Source organism: Oncorhynchus masou, chromosome 14, assembly GCF_036934945.1.
Source record: "Oncorhynchus masou masou isolate Uvic2021 chromosome 14, UVic_Omas_1.1, whole genome shotgun sequence".
NCBI lineage: Eukaryota > Metazoa > Chordata > Actinopteri > Salmoniformes > Salmonidae > Oncorhynchus > Oncorhynchus masou.
Window position 1 is genome coordinate 16,592,959 of NC_088225.1, and position 27,141 is coordinate 16,620,099.

At 41.2% G+C, this 27,141-nt stretch overlaps 1 protein-coding gene across 3 annotated transcripts in view; it reads right to left on the reverse strand.

Annotated features, from left to right (window-relative positions):
- The window catches only part of LOC135554385 (protein shisa-6-like), a 66,518-nt gene extending 41,477 nt beyond the window's left edge, over positions 1–25,041 (reverse strand). Inside the window, exons 1-4 of one of the 3 annotated variants that reach the window (XM_064986670.1) lie at positions 24,051–25,041; positions 17,898–18,046; positions 7,318–7,410; positions 6,448–6,519 (exon numbers count right to left, since the gene is read on the reverse strand). In XM_064986670.1, the coding sequence (XP_064842742.1) occupies positions 6,448–6,519; positions 7,318–7,410; positions 17,898–18,046; positions 24,051–24,595 (859 nt within the window). In that variant the 5' untranslated portion in view covers positions 24,596–25,041. The remainder of the gene's footprint in view (positions 1–6,447; positions 6,520–7,317; positions 7,411–17,897; positions 18,047–24,050) is intronic. The other 2 variants (XM_064986669.1, XM_064986671.1) reach the window with 2 other exon arrangements.
- Between the last annotated feature and the right edge of the window lie 2,100 nt (positions 25,042–27,141).

The following is a 27,141-nucleotide window of genomic DNA, read 5'->3' on the forward strand; positions in this document are numbered from 1 at the left end:
ATTGTAGCAGGGTTACAGTATGGTGTATTGTAGCAGGGTTACAGTATGGTGTATTTTAACAGGGTTACAGTATGGTGTTTTGGAGCAGGGTTATAGTATGGTGTATTGTAGCAGGGTTACAGTATGATGTATTGTAGCAGGGTTACAGTATGGTGTATTGTAGCAGGGTTATAGTATGGTGTATTGTAGCAGGGTTACAGTATGATGTATTGTAGCAGGGTTACAGTATGATGTATTGTAGCAGGGTTACAGTATGGTGTATTGTAGCAGGGTTATAGTATGGTGTATTGTAGCAGGGTTACAGTATGATGTATTGTAGCAGGGTTACAGTATGGTGTATTGTAGCAGGGTTACAGTATGATGTATTGTAGCAGGGTTACAGTATGGTGTATTGTAGCAGGGTTACATTATGATGTATTGTAGCAGGGTTGCAGGATGGTGTATTGTAGCAGGGTTACAGGATGGTGTATTGTAGCAGGGTTACAGGATGGTGTATTGTAGCAGGTTTACAGTATGGTGTATTGTAGCAGGGTTACAGTATGGTGTATTGTAGCAGGGTTACAGTATGGTATATTGTAGCAGGGTTCCAGTATGGTGTATTGTAGCAGGGTTACAGTATGGTGTATTGTAGCAGGGTTTCAGCATGGTGTATTGTAGCAGGGTTACAGGATGGTGTATTGTAGCAGGGTTACAGTATGGTGTATTGTAGCAGGGTTACAGTATGGTGTATTGTAGCAGGGTTGCAGGATGGTGTATTGTAGCAGGGTTTCAGCATGGTGTATTCTATCAGGGTTACAGTATGGTGTATTGGAGTAAGTTTACAGTATGGTGTATTGGAGCAGGGTTACAGTATGGGGTATTGTAGCAGGGTTACAGTATGGTGTATTGTAGCAGAGTTACAGTATGGTGTATTGTAGCAGGGTTACAGTATGGTATATTGTAGCAGGGTTACAGTATGGTGTATTGTAGCAGGGTTACAGTATGGTATATTGTAGCAGGGTTACAGTATGGTGTATTGTAGCAGGGTTACAGTATGGTGTATTGTAGCAGGGTTACAGTATGGTGTATTGTAGCAGGGTTACAGTATGGTGTATTTTAACAGGGTTACAGTATGGTGTTTTGGAGCAGGGTTATAGTATGGTGTATTGTAGCAGGGTTACAGTATGATGTATTGTAGCAGGGTTACAGTATGGTGTATTGTAGCAGGGTTATAGTATGGTGTATTGTAGCAGGGTTACAGTATGATGTATTGTAGCAGGGTTACAGTATGATGTATTGTAGCAGGGTTACAGTATGGTGTATTGTAGCAGGGTTATAGTATGGTGTATTGTAGCAGGGTTACAGTATGATGTATTGTAGCAGGGTTACAGTATGGTGTATTGTAGCAGGGTTACAGTATGGTGTATTGTAGCAGGGTTACAGTATAGTGTATTGTAGCAGGGTTACAGTATGATGTATTGTAGCAGGATTACAGTATGGTGTATTGTAGCAGGGTTACAGTATGATGTATTGTAGCAGGGTTACAGTATGGTGTATTGTAGCAGGGTTACGGTATGATGTATTGTAGCAGGGTTGCAGGATGGTGTATTGTAGCAGGGTTACAAGATGGTGTATTGTAGCAGGGTTTCAGCATGGTGTATTGTAGCAGGGTTACAGTATGGTGTATTGGAGTAAGTTTACAGTATGGTGTATTGTAGCAGGGTTACAGTATGGTGTATTGTAGCAGGGTTACAGTATGGTGTATTGTAAAAGGGTTACAGTATGGTATATTGTAGCAGGGTTCCAGTATGGTGTATTGTAGCAGGGTTACAGTATGGTGTATTGTAGCAGGGTTAGAGTATGATGTATTGTAGCAGGGTTACAGTATGGTGTATTGTAGCAGGGTTTCAGCATGGTGTATTGTAGCAGGGTTACAGTATGGTGTATTGGAGTAGGTTTACAGTATGGTGTATTGTAGAAGGGTTACAGTAAGGTGTATTGTAGCAGGGTTACAGTATGATGTATTGTAGAAGGGTTACAGTATGGTGTATTGTAGCAGGGTTACAGTATGTTGTATTGTAGAAGGGTTACAGTATGGTGTATTGTAGCAGGTTTACAATATGATGTATTGTAGCAGGGTTACAGTATGGTGTATTGTAGCAGGGTTACAGTATGGTGTATTGTAGCAGAGTTACAGTATGGTGTATTGTAGCAGGGTTACAGTATGGTGTATTGTAGCAGGGTTACAGTATGGTGTATTGTAGCAGGGTTACAGTATGGTGTATTGTAGCAGGGTTACAGTATGGTGTATTGTAGCAGGGTTATAGTATGGTGTATTGTAGCAGGGTTACAGTATGGTGTATTGTAGCAGGGTTACAGTATGGTGTATTGTAGCAGGGTTACAGTATGATGTATTGTAGCAGGGTTACAGTATGGTGTATTGTAGCAGGGTTACAGAATGGTGTATTGTAGCAGGGTTACAGTATGGTGTATTGTAGCAGGGTTACAGTATGGTGTATTGTAGCAGGGTTACAGTATGGTGTATTGTAGCAGGGTCACAGTATGATGAATTGTAGCAGGGATACAGTATGGTGTATTGTAGCAGGGTTACAGTATGATGTATTTTAGCAGGGTTACAGTATGGTGTATCGTAGCAGGGTTACAGTATTGTGTATTGTAGCAGGGTTACAGTATGGTGTATTGTAGAAGGGTTACAGTATGGTGTATTGTAGCAGGGTTACAATATGGTGTTTAGTCGCAGGGTTACAGTATGATGTATTGTTGCAGGGTTACAGTATGGTGTATTGTAGAAGGGTTACAGTATGGTGTATTGTAGCAGGGTTACAGTATGGTGTATTGTAGAAGGGTTACAGTATGGTATATTGTAGCAGGGTTACAGTATGTTGTATTGTAGAAGGGTTACAGTATGTTGTATTGTATCAGGGTTACTGTATGGTGTATTGTAGAAGGGTTACAGTATGGTGTATTGTATCAGGGTTACTGTATGGTGTATTGTAGCAGGGTTACAATATGGTGTATTGTAGCAGGGTTACGGTATGATGTATTGTAGCAGGGTTACAGTATGGTGTATTGTAGAAGGGTTACAGTATGGTGTATTGTAGCAGGGTTACAGTATGGTGTATTGTAGAAGGGTTACAGTATGGTGTATTGTAGCAGGGTTACAGTATGGTGTATTGTAGAAGGGTTACAGTATGGTGTATTGTAGCAGGGTTACTGTATGGTGTATTGTAGCAGGGTTACTGTATGGTGTATTGTAGCAGGGTTATAATCATGTGGTGGAGACACGTAACATGTATATCAAGTTCAAATGTACGTTTTATTGTCACATGCACAAGTACAGTGAAATGCTTAATTTGCCATCTCTACCCAACAGTGCAGCAATCAATATCAAAATAGTATAACTAATTTAAAAAGTGAATATATACAGTGGCTTGCGAAAGTATTCACCCCCTTGTCATTTTTTCTATTTTGTTTCCTTACAACCTGGAATTAAAATGGATTTTTTGGGGTGGTGTTGTATCATTTGATTTACACAACATACCTACCACTTTGAAGATGCAAAATATGTTTTATTGTGAAACAAACAATAAATAAGACAAAAAGCTGAAAACTTGAGTATGCATAACTCTTCACCCCCCCAAAGTCAATACTTTGTAGAGCCACCTTTCGCAGCAATTACAGCTGCAAGTCTCTTGGGGTATGTCTTTATAAGCTTGGCACATCTAGCCACTGGGATTTTTGCCCATTCTTCAAGGCAAAACTGCTCCAGCTCCTTGAAGTTGGATGGGTTCCGCTTGTGTACAGCAATCTTTAAGTCATACCACAACTTCACAATTGGATTGAGGTCTGGGCTTTGACTAGGCCATTTCAAGACATTACATGTTTCCCCTTAAGCCACTCGAGTGTTGCTTTAGGGTCATTGTCCTGCTGGAAGGTGAATCTGTGTCCCAGTCTCAAATCTCTGGAAGACTGAAACAGGTTTCCCTCAATAATTTTCCTGTATTTAGCGCCATCCATCATTCCATAAATTCTAACCAGTTTCCCAGTCCCTGCAAATGAAAAACATCCCCACGGTATGATGCTGCCACCACCATGCTTCACTGTGGGGATGATGTTCTCGGGGGATGAGAGGTGTTGGGTTTGCACCAGACATCGCGTTTGTCTTGATGGCCAAAAAGTTCAATTTTAGTCTCATCTGACCAGAGTACCTTCTTCCATATGTTTGGGGAGTCTCCCACATGCCTTTTGGCAAACACCAAAACGTTGTTGTTTTTTAAATAAAAGCAATGGCTTTTTTCTGGCCACTCTTCCGTAAAGCCCAGCTCTGTGCAGTGTACGGCTTAAAGTGGTCCTATGCACAGATACTCCAATCTCCGCTGTGGAGCTTTGCAGCTCCTTCAGGGTTATCTTTGGTCTCTTTGTTGTCTCTGATTAATACCCTCCTTGCCAGTTCCGTGAGTTTTGGTGCGCGGCCCTCTCTTGGCTGGTTTGTTGTGGCGTCATGTTCTTTCAATTTTTGTTATAATGGATTTAAATGGTACTCCGTGGGATGTTCAATGTTTCTGATATTTTTTTATAACCCAACCCTGATCTGTACTTCTCCACAACTTTGTCCCTGACCTATTTGGAGAGCTACTTGGTCTTCATGGCGCCTCTTGCTTGGTGATGCCCATTGCTTAGTGGTATTGCAGACTCTGGGGCCTTTCAGAACAGGTGTATATATACTGAGATCATGTGACAAATAATGTGACACTTAGATTGCACACAGGTGGACTTTATTTAACAAATCATGTGACTTCTGAAGGTAATTGGTTGCACCAGAACTTATTTAGGGGCTTCATAGCAAAGGGGTGAATACATATACATGCACCACTTTTCCTTTTTTTATTCTTTTCTTTTCTTGAAACAAGTTTTTTTTTTCACTTCACCAATTTGGACTATTTTTTTTATGTCCATTACATGAAATCCAAATAAAAATCTATTTAAATGACAAGTTGTAATGCAACAAAATATGACAAACGCTAAGAGGGGTGAATACTTTTGCAAGGCACTGTATAAATCGTAACGACCTGGCTAGATCATAAATGAACAATTGTCCAGACAGAGAATTGAGTTTAAAAATTCCAAATTTAATAACCAAACTCAACACAGGCTACTGTTTGGCCATAGCCCACGCCAAATAAGGATACCCGTATAAATCAACCGTGACTGTCTCTGGATAAGACCAAATGTAAGAAAGAGAACAATGGCTAAGCATGGTCTTAAACTGGTGATGCTCCACCCCCCAGCCAACCTCCCCCACACCCGCCACCCGCCGCTCCACCAACCATCAGGATGCCCGGCACCAGAACATTCCAGGCATTCCCGTGGTTGGCAGATAGCAGTTTGACTGGCATGTCGGACCCCGTGAACACTGGGTACTGGTAAGTACAACACAACCAACGAACAGCATAACACATAACACACAGCTGTCTGTGCAGGTCACTACAATATATATAAATATAATAAAGAAAACAGGAGAAATAAGAAATAAGAGAGTAAGCTATATACTGGGTCAGTGCCAATACTGGATGTCAAACTGGTGATAGTAACAGGGGGTACAGGGAGCAGACAGAGAGCCTGTTGACAGCCAGCTGTTTGAGGTGGAAAAGCCCTCGGCTTTGTAACGACAGTTACTGTAACACCAGGCAGCAGTGATGTGGCCTAACAGGAAGGCAGAGGATTGCTGTTCAAACCCCAATTAGCCTACCTAATTTTCACATACATTTGTTGTATAAAGACATGAACATATTGAACAACTATATAGATTTGCAAGGAAATATTTGAATTTGAATTAGAGGCAAATGTAAAACAGTATTTGTTTTTGTCACTTGGTAAAATACCACTTACCTTGCAGACACCTAAAATTTACAAGACGTGGTTATGGAATTGCAAACACAATAACAGGATCAGAGTGTGTCTCGTCACACACACACACACACACACACACACACACACACACACACACACACACACACACACACACACACACACTGTTAATCATGACATCGCAACCATTTTAATGCTTGTCACCCTCCTTGTCTATCCTAATCATCTACAGAACCCATGACTGCTTCATACTTTGGAGAACAGACCAGCACAGACATTCAAGCCTGTTTTCCACTCCTCCTTGTGGAGTTGTTTCTCTATGTTCAGCATTAGATACACCAGACAGCCATGCTTTCTGAAAGCTGTACTGGGCTGGTTAATGATAGTGGCAGGGTGTCTGCTCTGATGCCCTGCATTATGAGGAGCTGGTGCGATTAGCCGCCAAACCCACTCTATGGGCCCAGGGTCAAGGTGTGTGAAGTGTGTGAGAGTGGTCTTATCTGACGGGAGCAGAAAGCAGGTGTGTGGCTGTTCTCCGGCAGGAAGCAGGGGTCTCCATAGTGAGAATATGTTACATACTGTAGGAGATATTAGGAACGTCCAGATCTCCCTGCCATGACAGCTGCCCTAAATCGTCTACAGAGTGCTGCGCTGCAAAGACAGAGAACAGCCACTTGTTTAGTACTTAGCTTTATGCACCAACTCAAGCTATTATCATCCTATACATTCAGATTAAGAACATTTTGTTTTCTATGTTGCAATTCAGTCTATTTATATTTCGACTGATAAATTCAATAGGTGTATATCATAATGTAGTTTTCTTGGCAATTGACAGGAAGTCACTTATGTACAACTATCACCAATGATTTTAAGCCTCCTTAGTGAGCGGAGACGAGACTCTGTCAGCTCAACTGACTCCATTGTTCTCGTACAGTAGACAGTTCTGTACACAGTGATCTGGCACGAAGAACAGTTGGAGGATGTGACAAGTACAGCATGCAGTGCTGATAATGCTGAGTGTTATTTCATCCACACATGGCCATTGTGTAAATGCCTTTATGAGTCAGTCAAGGGGAAAAACATAACAAAAAGGAGAGAGTACTTTTCACATCTGAACAAAGCAGGAACTTGTTGAGGCTTTTCTCTTTTCAATTAGCTTTGAGAAATGCCGTTATTGTTCTGCCAAAAGCTTCAGTCCCATTTCCCAAGGTGACTGCCAGATGAGAAGTGAGCAAGTAAAATAATTGGGATGGGCTATTGTTTCCCCCTGATCTACTCAAACAGTGGTTTGAAAAACAGAGGAAGACATTTTGGACAAAGAGTGGAGGAAATGTGTGGAGGTGAGAGGCAAGGTCAAAATGTGAGTGAGATTTGTGTTAGAAGTTTGTACGTCAACGCTGTCTTTACTCTTGAAGACATAGTAATTGTCATCACACCAACAGACAATACCTTTTAGATGCGGTCGTCCCAGTGTCACGAACCCAGAGGAGATGAAGTTGTGATCAAGTTGGCCTTGGCGGAAGTTCTCTTTCCCGTAGTGCCCTGTGGGAGAAATGCAGAGTTAAGATAGCATGAGATGACCAATACCATTTATCTGACCGAGACAATTCACTAAGCATATCCGTTGCTGATTTTCGTTCCAACCCTCACACACGAAATCACAAACAACTCTGTACACATATCAGAGTTTGGGAAACTCTTAATACCTCCAACCACCCTAGTTAATGAACGTATTATATGATGCATTAGTTCAGCCAGTACTCTGAAAGATAGTGAGGGAGGCCTCTGTATTTCACTCCCTCTTTTTATTTTTTTATTTTACCTTTATTTTACTAGGCAAGTCAGTTAAGAACAAATTCTTATTTTCAATGACGGCCTAGGAACAGTGGGTTAACTGCCTGCAGAACGACAGATTTGTACCTTGTCAGTTCGGTCGATTCAAACTTGCAACCTTTCGGTTACTAGTCCAACGCTCTAACCACTAGGCTACCCTGCCGCCCCTCTTTGGCTCAGACAACTGGAAAAGGAACAGGGGCACAGAGGGAAAGGAAGGTTTCACATTAACAATTTATGCTGTCTGATGTACACTCAGGATCATCACCACCGCAAAAGGTCTCCCCAAAGCTGCGAGCTGGGGGAGCTAGTGAAGACCTTCCCTTCTCATATCGTTCACAAATTAAACAAAGATGCCCATTCAGGGTCAAAAGCCCTGCCCTTTTGACAAAGCAGGTAAAACATTCAAACTTTAATTGGATGGCAAAATGTCTTTCAGGCGTGGGCACTTGACCCTGAAGATCAGTGTAGAGATTCTAAAGAACCCTTCTAACCGAGACACTCTCCTGTGTTTTAAAACGGATTAATTCCATCCTCAACTTATACAGTACAACACCTTTACCCCACATAGACCTACACTATGGAGGGACCTTATATAATTGATTCATAAACTGTGTAATTGGATCTATCTTCATAATCATGACAGCTGCATTGCAGTACTGTATCTATGAAACGTCAGTTTATAAAAAATGTGCCTTGCAACAAAACATTTCATCCTGAATTTCCTTGGTCTTAAAGATCACTATGTAACATAATTTGTTCCAAGATGATATAGTGTGTCTGGCTGGAACAAGTCCTGTAATTGAGAGAGCAGAGGTCCACAATGGACCGTCAAAGTGCCGGCCAGCAGTCTGACAACCTCCATTTGTCCTGCCAATCGAACACCAAAATGTTGTGCACAAAAAGATGCAGGTAGGCTGAGAAAGTGAGTGTGTATCAGGCAGTGAAAGCTTAAGCTGAAAATAGAGGAGAAACAACATGACGATCTGTCTTACAAAGGCCTATTGAGTTCCCCTCCCCTAGCTCTCTTCCTTCCTGTTAGTGCCAGTCTGCATTAGCTGGCAAATAGTTCAACAGCCTCATCTCAATGGAGAAACTTCAAAGTCAATAGTGTCACTCAGACCTTTGGGCCATAGAGGCAGAGATCGAACAGCATTTCAAATTATCATAATGAGAAGGAACACCTGGGACAATTAGCCCTGGTCTTCATTACACTGACGTTTGACACAGGCCCGAGCTCTCTAAAGCCTGTTTGGTTCTGTTTTCAAGCCCAATGGATACTGTAAACTGATTGCTGAAACATTTTATCCATCACTGTTACTTTGGGATTTTCATACTAAGAAACTAGTAAATACTTAATGACTCTCAGGATTTAAGAAGTTGACTGTGTCCAATTTATGCTGAATAGAAAGAGGCGTATATGTGCAAGTTTTTTAAAAATCTGTTCAAAGTATGCCTTCATGAAGTGTTCTTGGCTTAGAATAACACCAAAGGGAAATCAACTACAACACATACAGTGCATTCGGAAAGTATTCAGACCTCTTCCCTTTTTCCACATTACAGCCTTATTCTAAAATGGATTAAATAATTTACACAGACTACACAGAATAACCCATAAAAAAACAGAAATACCTTATAATACCTTACAAGTATTCAGACCCTTTCTATTAGACTTCGAAATTGAGCTCAGGTGCATCCTGTTTCCATTGATCATCCTTGAGTTGTTTCTACAACTTGATTGGAGTCCACCTGTGGTAAATTCAAGTGATTGGACATGACTTGGAAAGGCGTGGCACACCTGTCTATGTAAGGTCCCACAGTTGACAGTGCATGTCAGAGAAAAAACCAAGCCATGAGGTCGAAGGAATTGTTCATAGAGCTGCAAGGATAGGATTGTGTCGAGGTACAGATCTCGGGAAGGGTACCAAAACATTTCTGCATCATTGAAGGTCCCCAAAAACACAGTGGCCTCCATCATTCTTAAATGGAAGAATTTTGGAATCACCAAGACTCTTCCTAGAGCTGGCCGCCCAGCCTAACTGAGCAATCGGGGGAGAAGGGCCTTGGTCAGGGAGGTGACCAAGAAACTGATGGTCACTCTGAAAGCGCATAGAGTTCCTCTGTGGAGATGGGAGAACCATCCAGAAGGACAACCATCTCTGAAACCCTCCACCAATCAGGCCTTTATGGTAGAGTGGCCAGACGGAAGCCACCCCTCAGTAAAAGGCACATGACAGCCTGCTTAGACTCTCAGACCATGAGAACAAAGGTGGAACTCTTTGGCCTGAATGCCAAGCGTCACATCTGGAGGAAACCTGGCACCATCCCTATGGTGAAGCATGGTGGTGGCAGCATCATGCAGTGGGGATGTTTTTCAGCAGCAGGGACTGGGAGACTCGTCAGGATTGAGGGAAAGATGGACAGAGCAATGTACAGAGAGATCCTTGATGAAAACCTGCTCCACAGTGCTCAGGACCTCAGACTGGTGCGAAGGTTCACCTTCCAACAGGACAATGACCCTAAGCACACAGCCAATACAATGCAGGATTGGCTTCAGAACAAGTCTCTGAATACCCCTTAGTGGCCCAGCCAGAGGTGGACAAATCAATTTTATAATAAGGCTGTAACGTAACAAAATGTGGAAAAAGTGAAGGGGTCTGAATACTTTCAGAATGCACTGTATCCCTGCCAGTGTTTGACAAACTGTGATGGGGATAATCAGCTTTCTAACCTTGGTCTACTCTAAGGACAGCGCCGAAGGGCTGAATTCAGGTTCTACTGTAGGAGACGTTGACTATGTTCTTATGCTGAAATACACTGATACTGTCACACCCTGACCATAGTTTGCTTTGTATGTATGTCTTGTTTGTCCATTTCTATGTCTGGCCTGATATGGTTCTCAATCAGAGGTAGGTGTTAGTCATTGTCTCTAATTGGGAACCATATTTAGGTAGCCTGTTTGGTGTTGGGTTTTGTGGGTGATTGTTCCTGTCTCTGTGTTTTCACCAGATAGGGCTGTTTAGGTTTTCTCACGTTTGTTGTTTTGTTAGTCTATTCATGTATAGTTTTCTTCATTAAAGAACCTTGAATAGAAACCACGCTGCATTTTGGTCCACCTCTCCTTCACCACAAGAAAACTGTTACAGATACATTATCTTGAAAGGGTCATTTAACTGATTTTCCTTTAGCAGAAGACTTTAGGGTCCAAGCAGAGACCAACCAACATCAATGAGACAATTATGTTAGAACATAATATATTTCCAAGTGTAAAAATAAAACAACATAGAATACAATCTGAATTGTGAAAAACAGATATATTCATATGAGGATCTCATGTATTACTGCAGATTCCCAGGTATATCCACATATAATCTACATGAGCCACCAAAGACACCAACTAGCACTGTAATACAGTATGTAATGAATTACTGTATGTGTTGAGGCTAGTTCAGTCAAGGCCAGTTTAACCCAATATAGTACAGCTGATGCCAGACTTGAGGGAGATGCGTACAGTATTTCACAACAGAAAGATGAGTCGTGTCAGAAGGAGGCCACAAGGGATGAAGACCAATTGCAGGACTGACATGAACCCAAACAAAATAGTCAGCCTCTAGGGAAGTATGCAGCATAGTCCACAATCTCTTAATGTAAAACACTGGGGAAGTATGCAGCATAGTCCACAATCTCTTAATGTAAAACACTGGGGAAGTATGCAGCATAGTCCACAATCTCTTAATGTAAAACACTGGGGAAGTATGCAGCATAGTCCACAATCTCTTAATGTAAAACACTGGGGAAGTATGCAGCATAGTCCACAATCTCTTAATGTAAAACACTGGGGAAGTATGCCGCATAGTCCACAATCTCTTAATGTAAAACACTGGGGAAGTATGCAGCATAGTCCACAATCTCTTAATGTAAAACACTGGGGAAGTATGCAGCATAGTCCACAATCTCTTAATGTAAAACACTGGGGAAGTTAGCAGGATAGTCCACAATCTCTTAATGTAAAACACTGGGGAAGTATGCAGCATAGTCCACAACCTCCTAATGTAATACACTGGGGAAGTTAGCAGGATAGTCCACAATCTCTTAATGTAAAACACTGGGGAAGTATGCAGCATAGTCCACAATCTCTTAATGTAAAACACTGGGGAAGTTAGCAGGATAGTCCACAATCTCTTAATGTTAAACACTGGGGAAGTTAGCAGCATAGTCCACAATCTATTAATGTAAAACACTGGGGAAGTTAGCAGCATAGTCCACAATCTCTTAATGTTAAACACTGGGGAAGTATGCAGCATAGTCCACAATCTCTTAATGTAAAACACTGGGGAAGTTAGCAGGATAGTCCACAATCTCTTAATGTTAAACACTGGGGAAGTATGCCGCATAGTCCACAATCTCTTAATGTTAAACACTGGGGAAGTTAGCAGGATAGTCCACAATCTCTTAATGTAAAACACTGGGGAAGTGTCAAGCATAGACCTCAATCTCTTAATGTTAAACACCAGGGAAGTATCCACCATAGTCCACAATCTCTTAATGTTAAACACCAGGAAATATCCACCATAGTCCACAATCTCTTAATGTTAAACACCAGGAAATATCCACCATAGTCCACAATCTCTTAATGTTAAACACCAGGAAATATCCACCATAATCCACAATCTCTTAATGTTAAACACCAGGAAATATCCACCATAGTCCACAATCTCTTAATGTTAAACACCAGGGAAGTATGCAGCATAGTCCACAATCTCTTAATGTAAAACACTGGGGAAGTATGCAGCATAGTCCACAATCTCTTAATGTAAAACACTGGGTAAGTATGCAGCATAGTCCACAATCTCTTAATGTAAAACACTGGGGAAGTATGCAGCATAGTCCACAACCTCCTAATGTAATACACTGGGGAAGTTAGCAGGATAGTCCACAATCTCTTAATGTAAAACACTGGGGAAGTATGCAGCATAGTCCACAATCTCTTAATGTAAAACACTGGGGAAGTATGCAGCATAGTCCACAACCTCCTAATGTAATACACTGGGGAAGTTAGCAGCATAGTCCACAATCTCTTAATGTTAAACACTGGGGAAGTTAGCAGCATAGTCCACAATCTCTTAATGTTAAACACTGGGGAAGTTAGCAGGATAGTCCACAATCTCTTAATGTAAAACACTGGGGAAGTTAGCAGGATAGTCCACAATCTCTTAATGTAAAACACTGGGGAAGTTAGCAGGATAGTCCACAATCTCTTAATGTAAAACACTGGGGAAGTTAGCAGGATAGTCCACAATCTCTTAATGTAAAACACTGGGGAAGTTAGCAGCATAGTCCACAATCTCTTAATGTAAAACACTGGGGAAGTGTCAAGCATAGTCCTCAATCTCTTAATGTTAAACACCAGGGAAGTATCCACCATAGTCCACAATCTCTTAATGTTAAACACCAGGAAAATATCCACCATAGTCCACAATCTCTTAATGTTAAACACCAGGAAAATATCCACCATAGTCCACAATCTCTTAATGTTAAACACCAGGAAATATCCACCATAGTCCACAATCTCTTAATGTTAAACACCAGGAAATATCCACCATAGTCCACAATCTCTTAATGTTAAACACCAGGAAATATCCACCATAGTCCACAATCTCTTAATGTTAAACACCAGGAAATATCCACCATAGTCCACAATCTCTTAATGTTAAACACCAGGAAATATCCACCATAATCCACAATCTCTTAATGTTAAACACCAGGAAATATCCACCATAGTCCACAATCTCTTAATGTTAAACACCAGGGAAGTATGCAGCATAGTCCACAATCTCTTAATGTAAAACACTGGGGAAGTATGCAGCATAGTCCACAATCTCTTAATGTAAAACACTGGGGAAGTATGCAGCATAGTCCACAATCTCTTAATGTAAAACACTGGGGAAGTATGCAGCATAGTCCACAACCTCCTAATGTAATACACTGGGGAAGTTAGCAGGATAGTCCACAATCTCTTAATGTAAAACACTGGGGAAGTATGCAGCATAGTCCACAATCTCTTAATGTAAAACACTGGGGAAGTATGCAGCATAGTCCACAACCTCCTAATGTAATACACTGGGGAAGTTAGCAGCATAGTCCACAATCTCTTAATGTTAAACACTGGGGAAGTTAGCAGCATAGTCCACAATCTCTTAATGTTAAACACTGGGGAAGTTAGCAGGATAGTCCACAATCTCTTAATGTAAAACACTGGGGAAGTTAGCAGGATAGTCCACAATCTCTTAATGTAAAACACTGGGGAAGTTAGCAGCATAGTCCACAATCTCTTAATGTAAAACACTGGGGAAGTGTCAAGCATAGTCCTCAATCTCTTAATGTTAAACACCAGGGAAGTATCCACCATAGTCCACAATCTCTTAATGTTAAACACCAGGAAAATATCCACCATAGTCCACAATCTCTTAATGTTAAACACCAGGAAAATATCCACCATAGTCCACAATCTCTTAATGTTAAACACCAGGAAATATCCACCATAGTCCACAATCTCTTAATGTTAAACACCAGGAAATATCCACCATAGTCCACAATCTCTTAATGTTAAACACCAGGAAATATCCACCATAGTCCACAATCTCTTAATGTTAAACACCAGGAAATATCCACCATAATCCACAATCTCTTAATGTTAAACACCAGGAAATATCCACCATAGTCCACAATCTCTTAATGTTAAACACCAGGGAAGTATGCAGCATAGTCCACAATCTCTTAACGTTAAACACCAGGGAAGTATCCACCATAGTCCACAATCTCTTAATGTTAAACACCAGGGAAGTATGCAGCATAGTCCACAATCTCTTAATGTTAAACACCAGGAAATATCCACCATAGTCCACAATCTCTTAATGTTAAACACCAGGGAAGCATCCACCATAGTCCACAATCTCTTAATGTTAAACACCAGGGAAGTATGCAGCATAGTCCACAATCTCTTAATGTTAAACACCAGGGAAGTATCCACCATAGTCCACAGTCTCTTAATGTTAAACACCAGGGAAGTATCCACCATAGTCCACAATCTCTTAATGTTAAACACCAGGGAAGTATGCAGCATAGTCCACAATCTCTTAATGTTAAACACCAGGGAAGTATCCACCATAGTCCACAGTCTCTTAATGTTAAACACCAGGGAAGTATCCACCATAGTCCACAATCTCTTAATGTTAAACACCAGGGAAGTATGCAGCATAGTCCACAATCTCTTAATGTTAAACACCAGGGAAGTATCCACCATAGTCCACAGTCTCTTAATGTTAAACACCAGGGAAGTATCCACCATAGTCCACAATCTCTTAATGTTAAACACCAGGGAAGTATGCAGCATAGTCCACAATCTCTTAATGTTAAACACCAGGGAAGTATGCAGCATAGTCCACAATCTCTTAATGTTAAACACCAGGGAAGTATGCAGCATAGTCCACAATCTCTTAATGTTAAACACCAGGTAAGTATCCACCATAGTCCACAATCTCTTAATGGTAAACACCAGGGTGTCATGGTAGTCTTCAGGTCACTTCAGGGTTAACATTATTGATTAATGAAGCACAGTGAAAGCTGTTAGAGGGGATGAAAGCCGATAAGGGGTTAGACAATCCTACTTTTGGGCAACTGTATGGCAGTCAAAGTGGTTATTGATTCCAATGAGAATTATTGAAGTGTCAAGTGCTGGAATTCAGGCAAACATAACTGTAACCACCTCTGTTGGCTGGCCCTTACAGTAGTTTCATTTAATAAACTGCACATACCAGCAGCTGTGGCTTTTATGGCTCGAGTCAAGTCTGAGAAAAGCGGCTCACATCCCATGGTGTAGCACGTAACAGTTCTCCTCTGACACAATCACTGGATGAGGAAGAGTGTCTACTTTGACACGAGAGTGAAACATAACACTGAATCTGGGACACCATACTAGGGCACTTAGCAAGCGATCCCCGGAGCAGGGATCTGGAGACCAGCGATGCAAGACAGAATTATCTCAGGACAAAAGCCATGTGTCTCCCGAAGAACATGTTAAGTTGCATCTCCATTTTGAGCCAATGCTGATTAGGCTTATGGAACCCAGCATGAAAATAGACTCAGCCGAGGCCCTTTGTCTAAACTGCTATATCGTTTTCAGTCTTTAAAAAAATATATTTAAGTAGCAGGGCCCCCATCATCAGTTTGGGGGAGTAGTGAACTACATGTGGTTTAACTAGCAATTTAAATACATTTTTGCAGCAGCTTTGTCGTAGTTGACCAAAATCTTGGTCGTGTTGTCATGGAGTAGGCAACTTTGTAGGCAACTTTTTTGCCATGTAGTGGTGTAGCTTACTACTGGAACTACACACTACTTTTTTGCCATGTAGTGGTGTAGCTTACTACTGGAAACTACACACTACTTTTTTGCCATGTAGTGGTGTAGCTTACTACTGGAACTACACACTACTTTTTTGCCATGTAGTGGTGTAGCTTACTACTGGTAACTACACACTACTTTTTTGCCATGTAGTGGTGTAGCTTACTACTGGAACTACACACCACTTTTTTGCCATGTAGTGGTGTAGCTTACTACTGGAACTACACACTACTTTTTTGCCATGTAGTGGTGTAGCTTACTACTGGAAACTACACACTACTTTTTTGCCATGTAGTGGTGTAGCTTACTACTGGAACTACACACTACTTTTTTGCCATGTAGTGGTGTAGCTTACTACTGGAACTACACACCACTTTTTTGCCATGTAGTGGTGTAGCTTACTACTGGAACTACACACTACTTTTTTGCCATGTAGTGGTGTAGCTTACTACTGGAAACTACACACTACTTTTTTGCCATGTAGTGGTGTAGCTTACTTCTGGAACTACACACCACTTTTTTGCCATGTAGTGGTGTAGCTTACTACTGGAACTACACACTACTTTTTTGCCATGTAGTGGTGTAGCTTACTACTGGAAACTACACACTACTTTTTTGCCATGTAGTGGTGTAGCTTACTACTGGAACTACACACCACTTTTTTGCCATGTAGTGTTGTAGCTTACTACTGGAACTACACACCACTTTTTTGCCATGTAGTGGTGTAGCTTACTACTGGAACTACACACTACTTTTTTGCCATGTAGTGGTGTAGCTTACTACTGGAACTACACACTACTTTTGTTTTTCAAAAATAAAATATTGGTGAAGTAGGCAAGAATTTCCCTTATTTTCCAGCATCAAACCTGCCTAATTCTCACTTTAAACACTTTCTGTGTGCCTAATTCCACATGTTTGAGTTTAATAGGCCAGAATACACATTCTGTTAACATCTGACTCCAGAGTGATATGTTCTGGCAATTTGTAGTCTGTGACATTTCAGATTCAGGTATGATACTTTTTGGTTGTAGTGAACTACTTTTTAAAAGTAACTTTAAGGTTAGCTTTAGTGTAATTTAACTTACAATAGTGTGAAATAACTGGTAGCTTGTTAATTATATTTTCAGAGTAGCTTCCCCAACACTGCCCATCATCTATTTCAGTGCGTGTGTCAAAGACCATTTTAACCATTAATGAAAGCAATAAGGTCCCACTTTACCATGCAAAGGTTGCATACCATAGAAATAACATTGTTGTACACATGTCAGCCAAGTATAATGACAGTAGTTATATATACTGTTACATAGAAGCGTGTACAGTGGAGATTACTATGAAGTCATAAAAAACTATTGAAAGTCCATAATAGAATGTCTCCTTATTCAGTCATCCCTGCTTGTCTCGTTTCTATGGGATTTCTATAATCTACCTCCACAATTCCTACCAATCACTACTGTCGATATGAAATTCAGACTGGATCTCCACCACTCAGAGAAGGTAACTGAGGGCAAAGAATATGGCTTTAATAACACCTTCTCTATTATGTTCTCATGACATTTACATTGAACCTCGTTTCATTTGATGTAACTATTTAACATAACCTCTGTTTCCATAGTAACTCTGTCATCTTGGGTATCGATTTTATACAGAGAAAGGACTTTGATTCAACTCATAGTGCACCATGCAGCTTACTAAAGGTAAAGACCATTTCAGACCCTATGCTTAGGACAAATACAGTTTGAATCATTTTTGCAAGATATTCTTGGATATGTGAAGTAAAAACAGTGCAGGTACCCACCGTGGTTTGCTAGCATGGTGTGAACTGGGGTGTAATGGTTCTTGGACGTTCGGAGAGGTGTGTCCATGTCTTTGGGTGAACCCTCCAATGCTGCAATATTTTCATTCTCCTTATTTAGTCCTTGTTGCCTCAAAATGTCTGCAAGGGCTCTGCAAAAGAAATGTAAAAACACAGATGTAATTTTAGTGTTTTCAGACTATACAAACAGAACTAGAATTATTATTCTCAACATCCCCAGAAGGTCTACTTAATTTATTTAGTTACATACAGCTCCAATTGTGTTGGTGGAGCTCCAGAACCAGGCACAGTGTGAAGTGTAATTACACCCAAGGTGGCCGATAGGCCAGGTTTCAATACTGAGCCACACTGAGTACAGATGGGCCTTTCCCTTCAGGCCAAGGGAAAACAGCTAAAGCCATTCATCAATGTTCCTTGAAGAATGTTCTGCTAGAGCTATACGCCCCCACTACTAAGGTTCAAATGGGAATCTAACTCCTACCAAGTTACCAATTTTCAAGGGCTCTTAACAAAGCATCTTGCTATCACCATTTTCAACATTGGTCCCCATTGAAGTATAGTGATGAGGATGGTGGACATATTGGTTTCTTCAAAGAGCTGAAAGGGTAATGTAACTGTGTCAAAGTCGACCTGAGTCAACTTCTTTCCATAACTCTCTGTGACTTTGGGAGCTATGTATTAATAGCCTTTCCCTTCTAGGATGGGCACACTTTAACCATATCCTTTTCACAGACTGAGGCGACCTGCTTTTCATCGCCCCAGTTGACTACTTTGCATCTTGTATGGCAGGAACACGTTCAACCATTCCCACACAGTGGAAGAATAGAGGTGCTTTTAAAAAATATATTGTGTTTGAAAGCCCCAAAGTTACAGTTTCCTCCCCTACAAAATCTATTAGGTAAATCATGTTTCAATAGCACCAGTACATTCCTATGTATGGGAAGGGAAAAAACATCTACAAGAAATGGGAATGTATAAAATAATCTTCAAACGATACACCCATCATCCATCGAGGGAGTGAAGTAAATACTGTAAAGAAGAGAAGTGAAAGTAAATTGTAATTCCTTTACACTGCACTTGCAGCACATGACAGAGGATGTAATTCAGTCTTGTTGGTTATCAGAGGGACTTGCCTCCGCAGTGAAATTTGATTTTTTTCTTCTCTTTTCTTTTCTATTTTAACACATTTCTACATTGTCAAAAGAGATAAGGAAGCCTAGAATGTGTTGACAGTTATTTCAGTCTGTTATTTCAGACTGAGACAGATATTGAATTATTATGAGCATTAGATGTTCAATAAGTCTATCATCTGCATTCTAAACGGATTAGTTTAGTTTATTAGGATCCCATTAGCTACTGCACATGCAGCAGCTACTCTTCCTGGGGTACACATACAATGTACAAATTCATGACGAAGTACAGAACAGAATAGACAAGAAAAACACAAGATATTACATTAAATCCAAATGAAAAATGCACATAAAAATAAGAGTTATATATTTGAATGGGACCAAGAGACAACAGTATTTACACACTATTCATACAGTATATACATATTCATATTCTTATATACAAGAAATAGGAGAAATTATGTGATACAACATACATTTTTTGTCCATTTTGTAAAGCTAAACATACTTTTTGTCTGAGTAACCTCTTGTGGCAGAGCATTCCACAATGACATGGCTCTAAACATACAGTAACTGAGCGATGCATTAAATCTGTCTTTGGTTTGGGTACTGTGAAGAAACCCATAGTGGCGTATCTGGTGGAGTATGTACAGTATGTCTGTTTGAAGTGTATGCATATAGATTATACAAGTGGTTAGGCATTTTCAACACACACACATTTCTTAAAAAGATTAGAAGAGAATTAACACATTTCTCCTCAACCCTCAACCATGACAGACTCATGCATGCTGTTGATGTTAGTTCTGTGTGTACAGTCAAGGGCAAGGCGTGCTGCTTTGTTTTGAGCCAACTACAGCTTTGCTAGGTCTTTCTTTGCTGCACCGGGCCATTTTCCAATTAAAATAGGTTCAAAAGCATTGGGGAGACAAAAATGGAAACCAAAGTGAATTTCTACTCCCCTTGGATCCTGAACTCCACAAAATGTTTGTCAAGCATTTATGGCTGAATGAACATGTTAAAAAAGTATTGCAGCATTGACCCTGCCTATCAGGTTGTCAGTAATCTCGGTTGACGCAGAAATAAAATATTTTGTAATTTGGTCAGATGCTTGAGGACCAGTACCAGTACCAATTAGGTTTACATAGTCGGTCCATGAGAGAATAGGTTGACAGGAACAGTAAAAGAATGAATATTCCCAATGTGAGCAGAGAGAAGGATATCACTGACATGCCAACCACTAATGGAGTAGAAGCAGAAACTGGAGATTAAATAGATCCATGTAGGTGTGCTTTACATGCTTTAAAGTTATACAAGAAACATTGCAAAGTCATACTATCTCACCTACCCCTACCTTTCTCTGCCCAATATTATGGTACAATCACTCAAAAAAGACATATTCAATCTCACTGCATGCAGGTCAATTTAGAAATCCCTTTTGAATGTATTGGAACTGACTCTCACCAGCCTAACAAAACCTAATACGTACTCAATCTGAGAGTAGATACTTTTTTTGCAACAGATCCATCTTAAATTGCATCCAGGTTTGCTTTCGAGAAAGTGATCAATATAGACCACTCAAATCCCTGGCTTTGGCTTTCAGTCAACATTTATTGTGCCTCCGTGAAGGTCACAGAAGAAACAACAAAGGACTGCCAATGCCTTAGCATTCCCCTCACAATCCATCCCCAGTCACTGAGATAAAACTCTGAGTCACTTCACAGGGCTAAATACATTTAAACCATTCCCTAGTATATAGTTAATTCCATGTTCCAATACAGCTTTCTCGACAGGGTTATCAGCATGGATGTCTCAAGTCATTTTTTCCCCTGGCAATAAATCATTTTTTTTAAAAGCTATTGAATGTCCACTATGCAATGTCTCCTCATTTAGTCATCCCTACTCTGGCTGCATTTACACAGGCAGCCCAATTGTGATTTTATTTGAAAATTGGTCTTCTGACCAGTCACGAGATATTTTCGATATTTTCCATTATATATATATTTTTTAAATAGAATTTTACCCCCCTTTCTCCCCAATTTTGTGGTATTCAATTGTTAGTAGTTACTATCTTGTCTCATCGCTACAACTCCCGTACGGGCTCGGGAGAGACGAAGGTCGAAAGCCATGCGTCCTCCAAAACACAACCCAACCAAGCTGCACTGCTTCTTAACATAGCGCGCTTCCAACCCGGAAGCCAGCTGCACCAATGTGTCGGAGGAAACACCGTGCACCTGGCGACCTGGTTAGCGTGCACTGCGCCCAGCCTGCCACAGGAGTCGCTAGTGCGCAATGAGACAAGGATATCCCTACTAGGCAATTGTGCGTCGACCCACGGACCTCCTGGTCACGGCCGGCTGCGACAGAGCCTGAGCGCGAACCCAGAGTCTTTGGTGGCACAGCTAGCACTGCAATGCAGTGCCCTAGACCACTGCACCACCCGGGAGGCCCTACATATTAATATTTTTTGAGCTGATCTGATTGGTCAAAAGACCATTAGTAAAGAAAAACATCAGAATTGGGCAGCATCTGTCTCATCTCTCTCACCACCACTCATACTGATGTGGTGGTGGCAGTAAGCATCTCCATTTGAAAGTATGCCCCATGGCTAGGATAGGAGAGCATTAAGGGGCCAGAAATCCTCACAGTCTCCTCAGTTCTGAGTACTGCCACAGCCTCAGAAGTCTAACAGTTTTTAGTGGGATCAAAGTGAGTCGTTTGGTAGGTTGCATGAAATAGCTTTGACTAGAACTGTAGGAATACACTAGAGACAGACATATATTGGTATCATATTTCTACTTGTACTGTCATCGTTGAAACTGTCAAGGTAATGGCTTGGCTTGCATTTAAGGATTGTATAGTTGAATGTCACTCTACAAGCAGAAAAATGTGTCTGAGAACATTATCTCTTAAACCAAAGACCTGTACTTGACACCATCTTTTGGTGTGACTATTAAATCAATAGCTATTGAGGTTGTAGACATAACCATGAATTTTCGAAAGAAAAATGAATGGGGGCACTTATCCAAGCCTTGTACTCGTATCTATATTTTGTCGACAGAACCGTCCACCTGAAAGATTTCTCTTCAGAACCAGACGTTTAATAAACTGAGGGGAACAAAAAGGTTTCCTTTCTAATGCTTTGATATGCATTGTTCAGCTAGGAGTCAATGACATTTGACAGGACTTCTAACAACAGTGTGAGTGGGACTCATCTAACAGCAGAAATATTAATGCAGAAAACAGGTGCCAAGGTTAATGGATGTTGTGGAAGAGAGACAGATCTATGGTTGTAGATCCCTGTCATGAGAAGATGACAGTGTCATCCTTGGAGCTTACCCCATACTGAACATCTGGCCACTGCCACAGTTCAAGCTGCATTTAACTCCAGACAAAGGTCTTCCAGTCTGCTAGACCAGCCACTATATCCATTAGGGTTGTGGTACAAATGATCTCTAGTGGAGAAACATGCATTTTCTATCTAGGGTTGAGGCCATGGGAGGGGCTTGCTTAAGAATGGGGACAAATTAATTCTGCATGGACTCTGAGAACAATCCATCTGAATTCCAATCACTACCTTGATTTTATGGAGCCAGCAGGTAACGAGGGTACAGAAGCCAGTCCTAGCAAGGCACAATTAGCCTCCCATGGGCTTTAAACAAGATCTTAGCTTTGGCTGAACAGGTAGATAACCCCCTCTGCTATGGGCACCATTAGACAACCACAATGATTGGCTAACCACATGTGGTTTCGCCACCCAAACCATCTCTTTGGGTACTGTCTTGTTATAGTTTTTATTGCAAGGCATAGGTATACTACTCACATATAACACTGTGAGTGAATGAGATAGCTGCTGGCTTAATCTGCTAAATTCATCATGGCGGGTTGATGTCAGAGCACAAAATCCCTAACATAGTCCTCCACTTCAGAAGGTTAACTGTCTTTCAATTCAGACTAAGGTACACTAGTTACTCTCCTAGCTCTAGGATGTGCTTAAAAATATAGTCAAGGCTTCTAATGTGTCATGGAAAAAATCACCAGCTTCAATAATTTTGAAGGCAATACGCTATTTTCAGCACCTATCCAAATACTTAGAAATTGTTGGACTTCAGAGTGCCTGAATATAAGGATTAGTGGAACAGTATGCATTCATTCCATTCATAGGGACATAATATAATGAATACATTGAGACATTGATTCCTCGGCAGTTAGATGTATTCCACCATAATGTGTTTCATCTCATACTTTCCCAACTGCAGTCCATCCATGGGTCATTATCCCGTAAGATACAAAGCCAATCAAAAGAAGGGAGAGTGACATCTGTACAGTATGTCCTCTGGGTTGTTAGCAGTGAAGCAACCCAACCTTGCTCCTAGTCTGAATGTTATACTGTGACCATGAATGTGATGCCTTTTCTTTGACAGGGCCATTCAATTCCACACCTGCCTCATGGAGGTTTGTTTGTGCTGCTGATGAAAACGGAACAATACTTTAGTTAACAAGAGACATTTAATGTTCCAATGTATGGTGGTGGTTGTGGTAGTAGTAGTGGTGGTGGTAGTGACTGTTGACTGTCAGTTGGGGGTTGTGTATATCTGCATAAGAGAGGTACTTGAAAAGGATTTGATTGTAATGATCAGTTGTCCTTTGCGTAATGGCTTGCAGGTGATGTAACACTATTTTCCAGAGAGGAATGAAACTGAGCATCATTGTGAATTATGCCTTCATCCCTATTCAAAAGTTGAGAATATATGCGGTCAGATTTCTATGCATCATTGTGATGAAGTGCTCATGATTTGGTCTATTCACAAATCTAATTTAGCTTTCTATACCCACTGTACACATTCTTTACTGTCATCAGCTGACTTTTCATGTCTGTGAAAGCTGAAGCTGGTGTTTCATAACAGTGATTGCACACACAATCACCCCCCCCCCACACACACAGAGGAAAAAAAGTGGCCCCCATAATAAATGACTATTTCTTAACCTAAATGTCAGAGTGACTTACCGATGGACATTCATTTCCTGAGGGGGCTTGGTTGCTTTGTCGTAGGCAACTTTTGCAGAAACTCCGATGAGGATGATAAAAGCTATGACACCACAGGTGATGTATACCGTTGTGTTCGTCTGATCCAAGTCAGGGTCGTAAGTGTCACCTGTTGGTGCCGGGGAGGGAGGCTGCGTTTTGATCCAATCTGGGGTGTTATAATTTGTGCAAGTTTTCTGTTCTATGCGTTTCCCTTTTTCTGCACAGCAATAGCGCAGGAAACAACTTCCACAACAGTAGCGGTGCTCGGTGTTGTTGCACTCGAACACTTTATCGTACGCTCCGCTCACGTCATAGTAGCCCAGGCACGTGTCATGGGTAGCGATCGAAGGTGCCTGGACCTGTGTGTTTCGCCGCGGAACCGCAGTAGGCGCCTCCGTTCCGTTCACCTCCTTCATCTTCTGATTCCGCTTTGGAGCGTTTTTCTTCTTGTTTGCTGTAGCCGCGCACAGTACATTCAGAGGGTCCAAGTAAATCAAAAGAAGCAGAAGATGCTGTATCCCCATGATTTGAGGTTGTATGTCTTTGCCGATGCGATCGTTTGCCCCCCCACTTTTTTAGTTGTATGCTTTCTCTCCTCACACGAAGACCTCTGCTTCTTTACCTAGCCGTGCTCCTGCCACTGACCCAGTCTTGTGGCTGTCCACAGGGGTTCATTTCCGAAGCCCTTTTCCAACTGTCCATTGCTGAGAGTGTCATGCTCTGGTTGAGGGAAGGACGCTTCTTGCACCAATCAATTGCGGTCGGACGACCGTGTCACACATTGTGCAGCATCCTCCGACTATAAGTGGAGTTCTGTGGTCATCGGGGGACTTTTGGGTGGAGGAAGTGTCATTTGGATTCAGCTTGAGAAATGGGCTGAAGAATCCCCTCCGGCTGTCTCCGACAATGCCATCTACCATAAGAGTATCTTTATTAGCAAAGCTCTAAATCTTGCACAGTTGAACGCTGATTGTTTTCTGTAGAGAAAGCAGGAGAGAAAGACAGAGGATTCAGTAAATTTCTACTGTAAAAAAAATACTTTGTTAAAATAAAAAAAGGAACAAACATTTTGCACAAGAAAAATAACATAACCATCTGCACCAAATTAAATCTAATTTTATGAATTGCGTATCAATGCCAACTTAACAGACGGAAATGAACGCGCTAAAACAATTCTGCTCAGTCAAACAAACGTTCCCTCGCAGACGCGCGAACTGTTTCAGCACCATGGACAGCGCAACCCAACGCGGACACTATGCGGATATATCCTTGAGTAGTTCTTGGTGCTATGCTTTCTATTTTTGTCCACTTCAAAGTTATAACGCAGACAAATAAAACGTCGTAACTCATGTTACAGAGAAATAGCCTAACATATTCAATGCTGGTAGTTTCCCCCCTCTTTTCTTCTACGAAGTTTACTTTCCTCCAGCTCTATCCATGGAGAGAAGAAGGCGAATCTGACGAAACTTTTGCACAAACAAGACAACCAAAATCACACAGCAACGAAACAGATAAGCACTTACCCGTTGATGGTGTCCGGCAACTGGTTCTCTCGATTCTGCCACAGACTGAACCAAAGTACCTCAGCTCCGCGTGAGATCCCGCTCTGCTCCGACCCGACTCCATCCCTCACCCCCCCCCCTCCACATGAGCGCATCTACGTCACCAATACAGGTACCTCAGTTAATTAGAAATCGGCCCCTGACAGCAGTGTGCTCGGTCATGCCTACAGGCTGTACTCAGTAATCTGGATCATTCTAGAACTGCATTAGAGCTTTCTCTTTCAGAGTGCGACGTTGGTGGTGTAAATCTTCGCTCTACTGCACAATGCTGCGTTCATTCATACCATGTAACAGCAGCATGTTGCAATTGTTGGTGCTTCTATGTAGTTGGCTTTTATTATGCCCTATTATGCGAGAGATTGGGAATGATCTGCTTTAGGTAATACAATAACATGCCACAATATGCTGGTAATACACAGTTTAACATGCCATGATAGCAGAGTTTGTCTCCAGGCTATTGGAATGTTCCATTCTGGTGTTCAGAAAAATGGCTATATTTCCTAAGACATTGATATCTAATCTGGAATGTGGCTCGCTGGAGAGACAGCATATATTACACCAGAAAGCAGTTGGTTAATATTCAGTGAAAAAGCTGCATTAAAGCTAACACACTTACTTATAGGAGGCTCCAGAAACCGCAGTAGCCTAATTTTCAATGAAAGACACTGCATCATGTTCAACCTCCATGTAATTTTGGAAGAGGCAGTGGAGACTGAAAAAGAACAATGGCCTACATAATTGACTTCAGTCCCTAGTTCAGTGGAGGTTCCTGGGAGACATTGTGCAATCTAAATCTAACAATCCTTATCGTTTCAGAGAACTCTACATATTTGATGTACTTTCCCACCTCATTTTTCATTTGACCGGTTTGTGTACTTTCAGTTGTGTTTGACCCATATTACAGTATGAGTATAACGCTATGATGAGATACTATTACTCTCCAAGCACATTAAGTTACTTTGTGGCCCATGGTTTAATGAGGTAGCCTTTTTTAACCTTGTCCACACTTTGAGTTGCATGTTGAAAACAGCGAGGCCTTTGAAATGAAATCCATAAACTCCACGCTGCCCTGACAGTGTTCAGAAGCTAATATGACAAGGAGACAAGAAAAGGGCACAGGGCTTTTGATAAATGTGTTTCTTCACTGGATGCTATGGATGGCAGCATTTGCAAATTAGCCCCCCAACTCTCTGTCAGTCAAAATGACACATGATGTCATATCGAGCACAAAGGGAAGAAGGATTGTCCATTAATGTTTAACAGCTTAGTGTGGAGAAAGCCAGCCTCAGCAAAAAGCATTGACAGGTAACGACTGGGTCGACATTGGCTCAGGAATAATGAGACTATTCCTCCGAAGAATGAAATCATTAGGGTTCCAACCTGGGAATTCTGCTCTCTTGTTTTCTCCCAATTAAGTGGAATGAGCAACATCTTGAAACAACAACTAATTGGAAGCAATACTGTCTAATGTAATATTTTCTCCAAACAGAAGACTAAGTGACAATAAT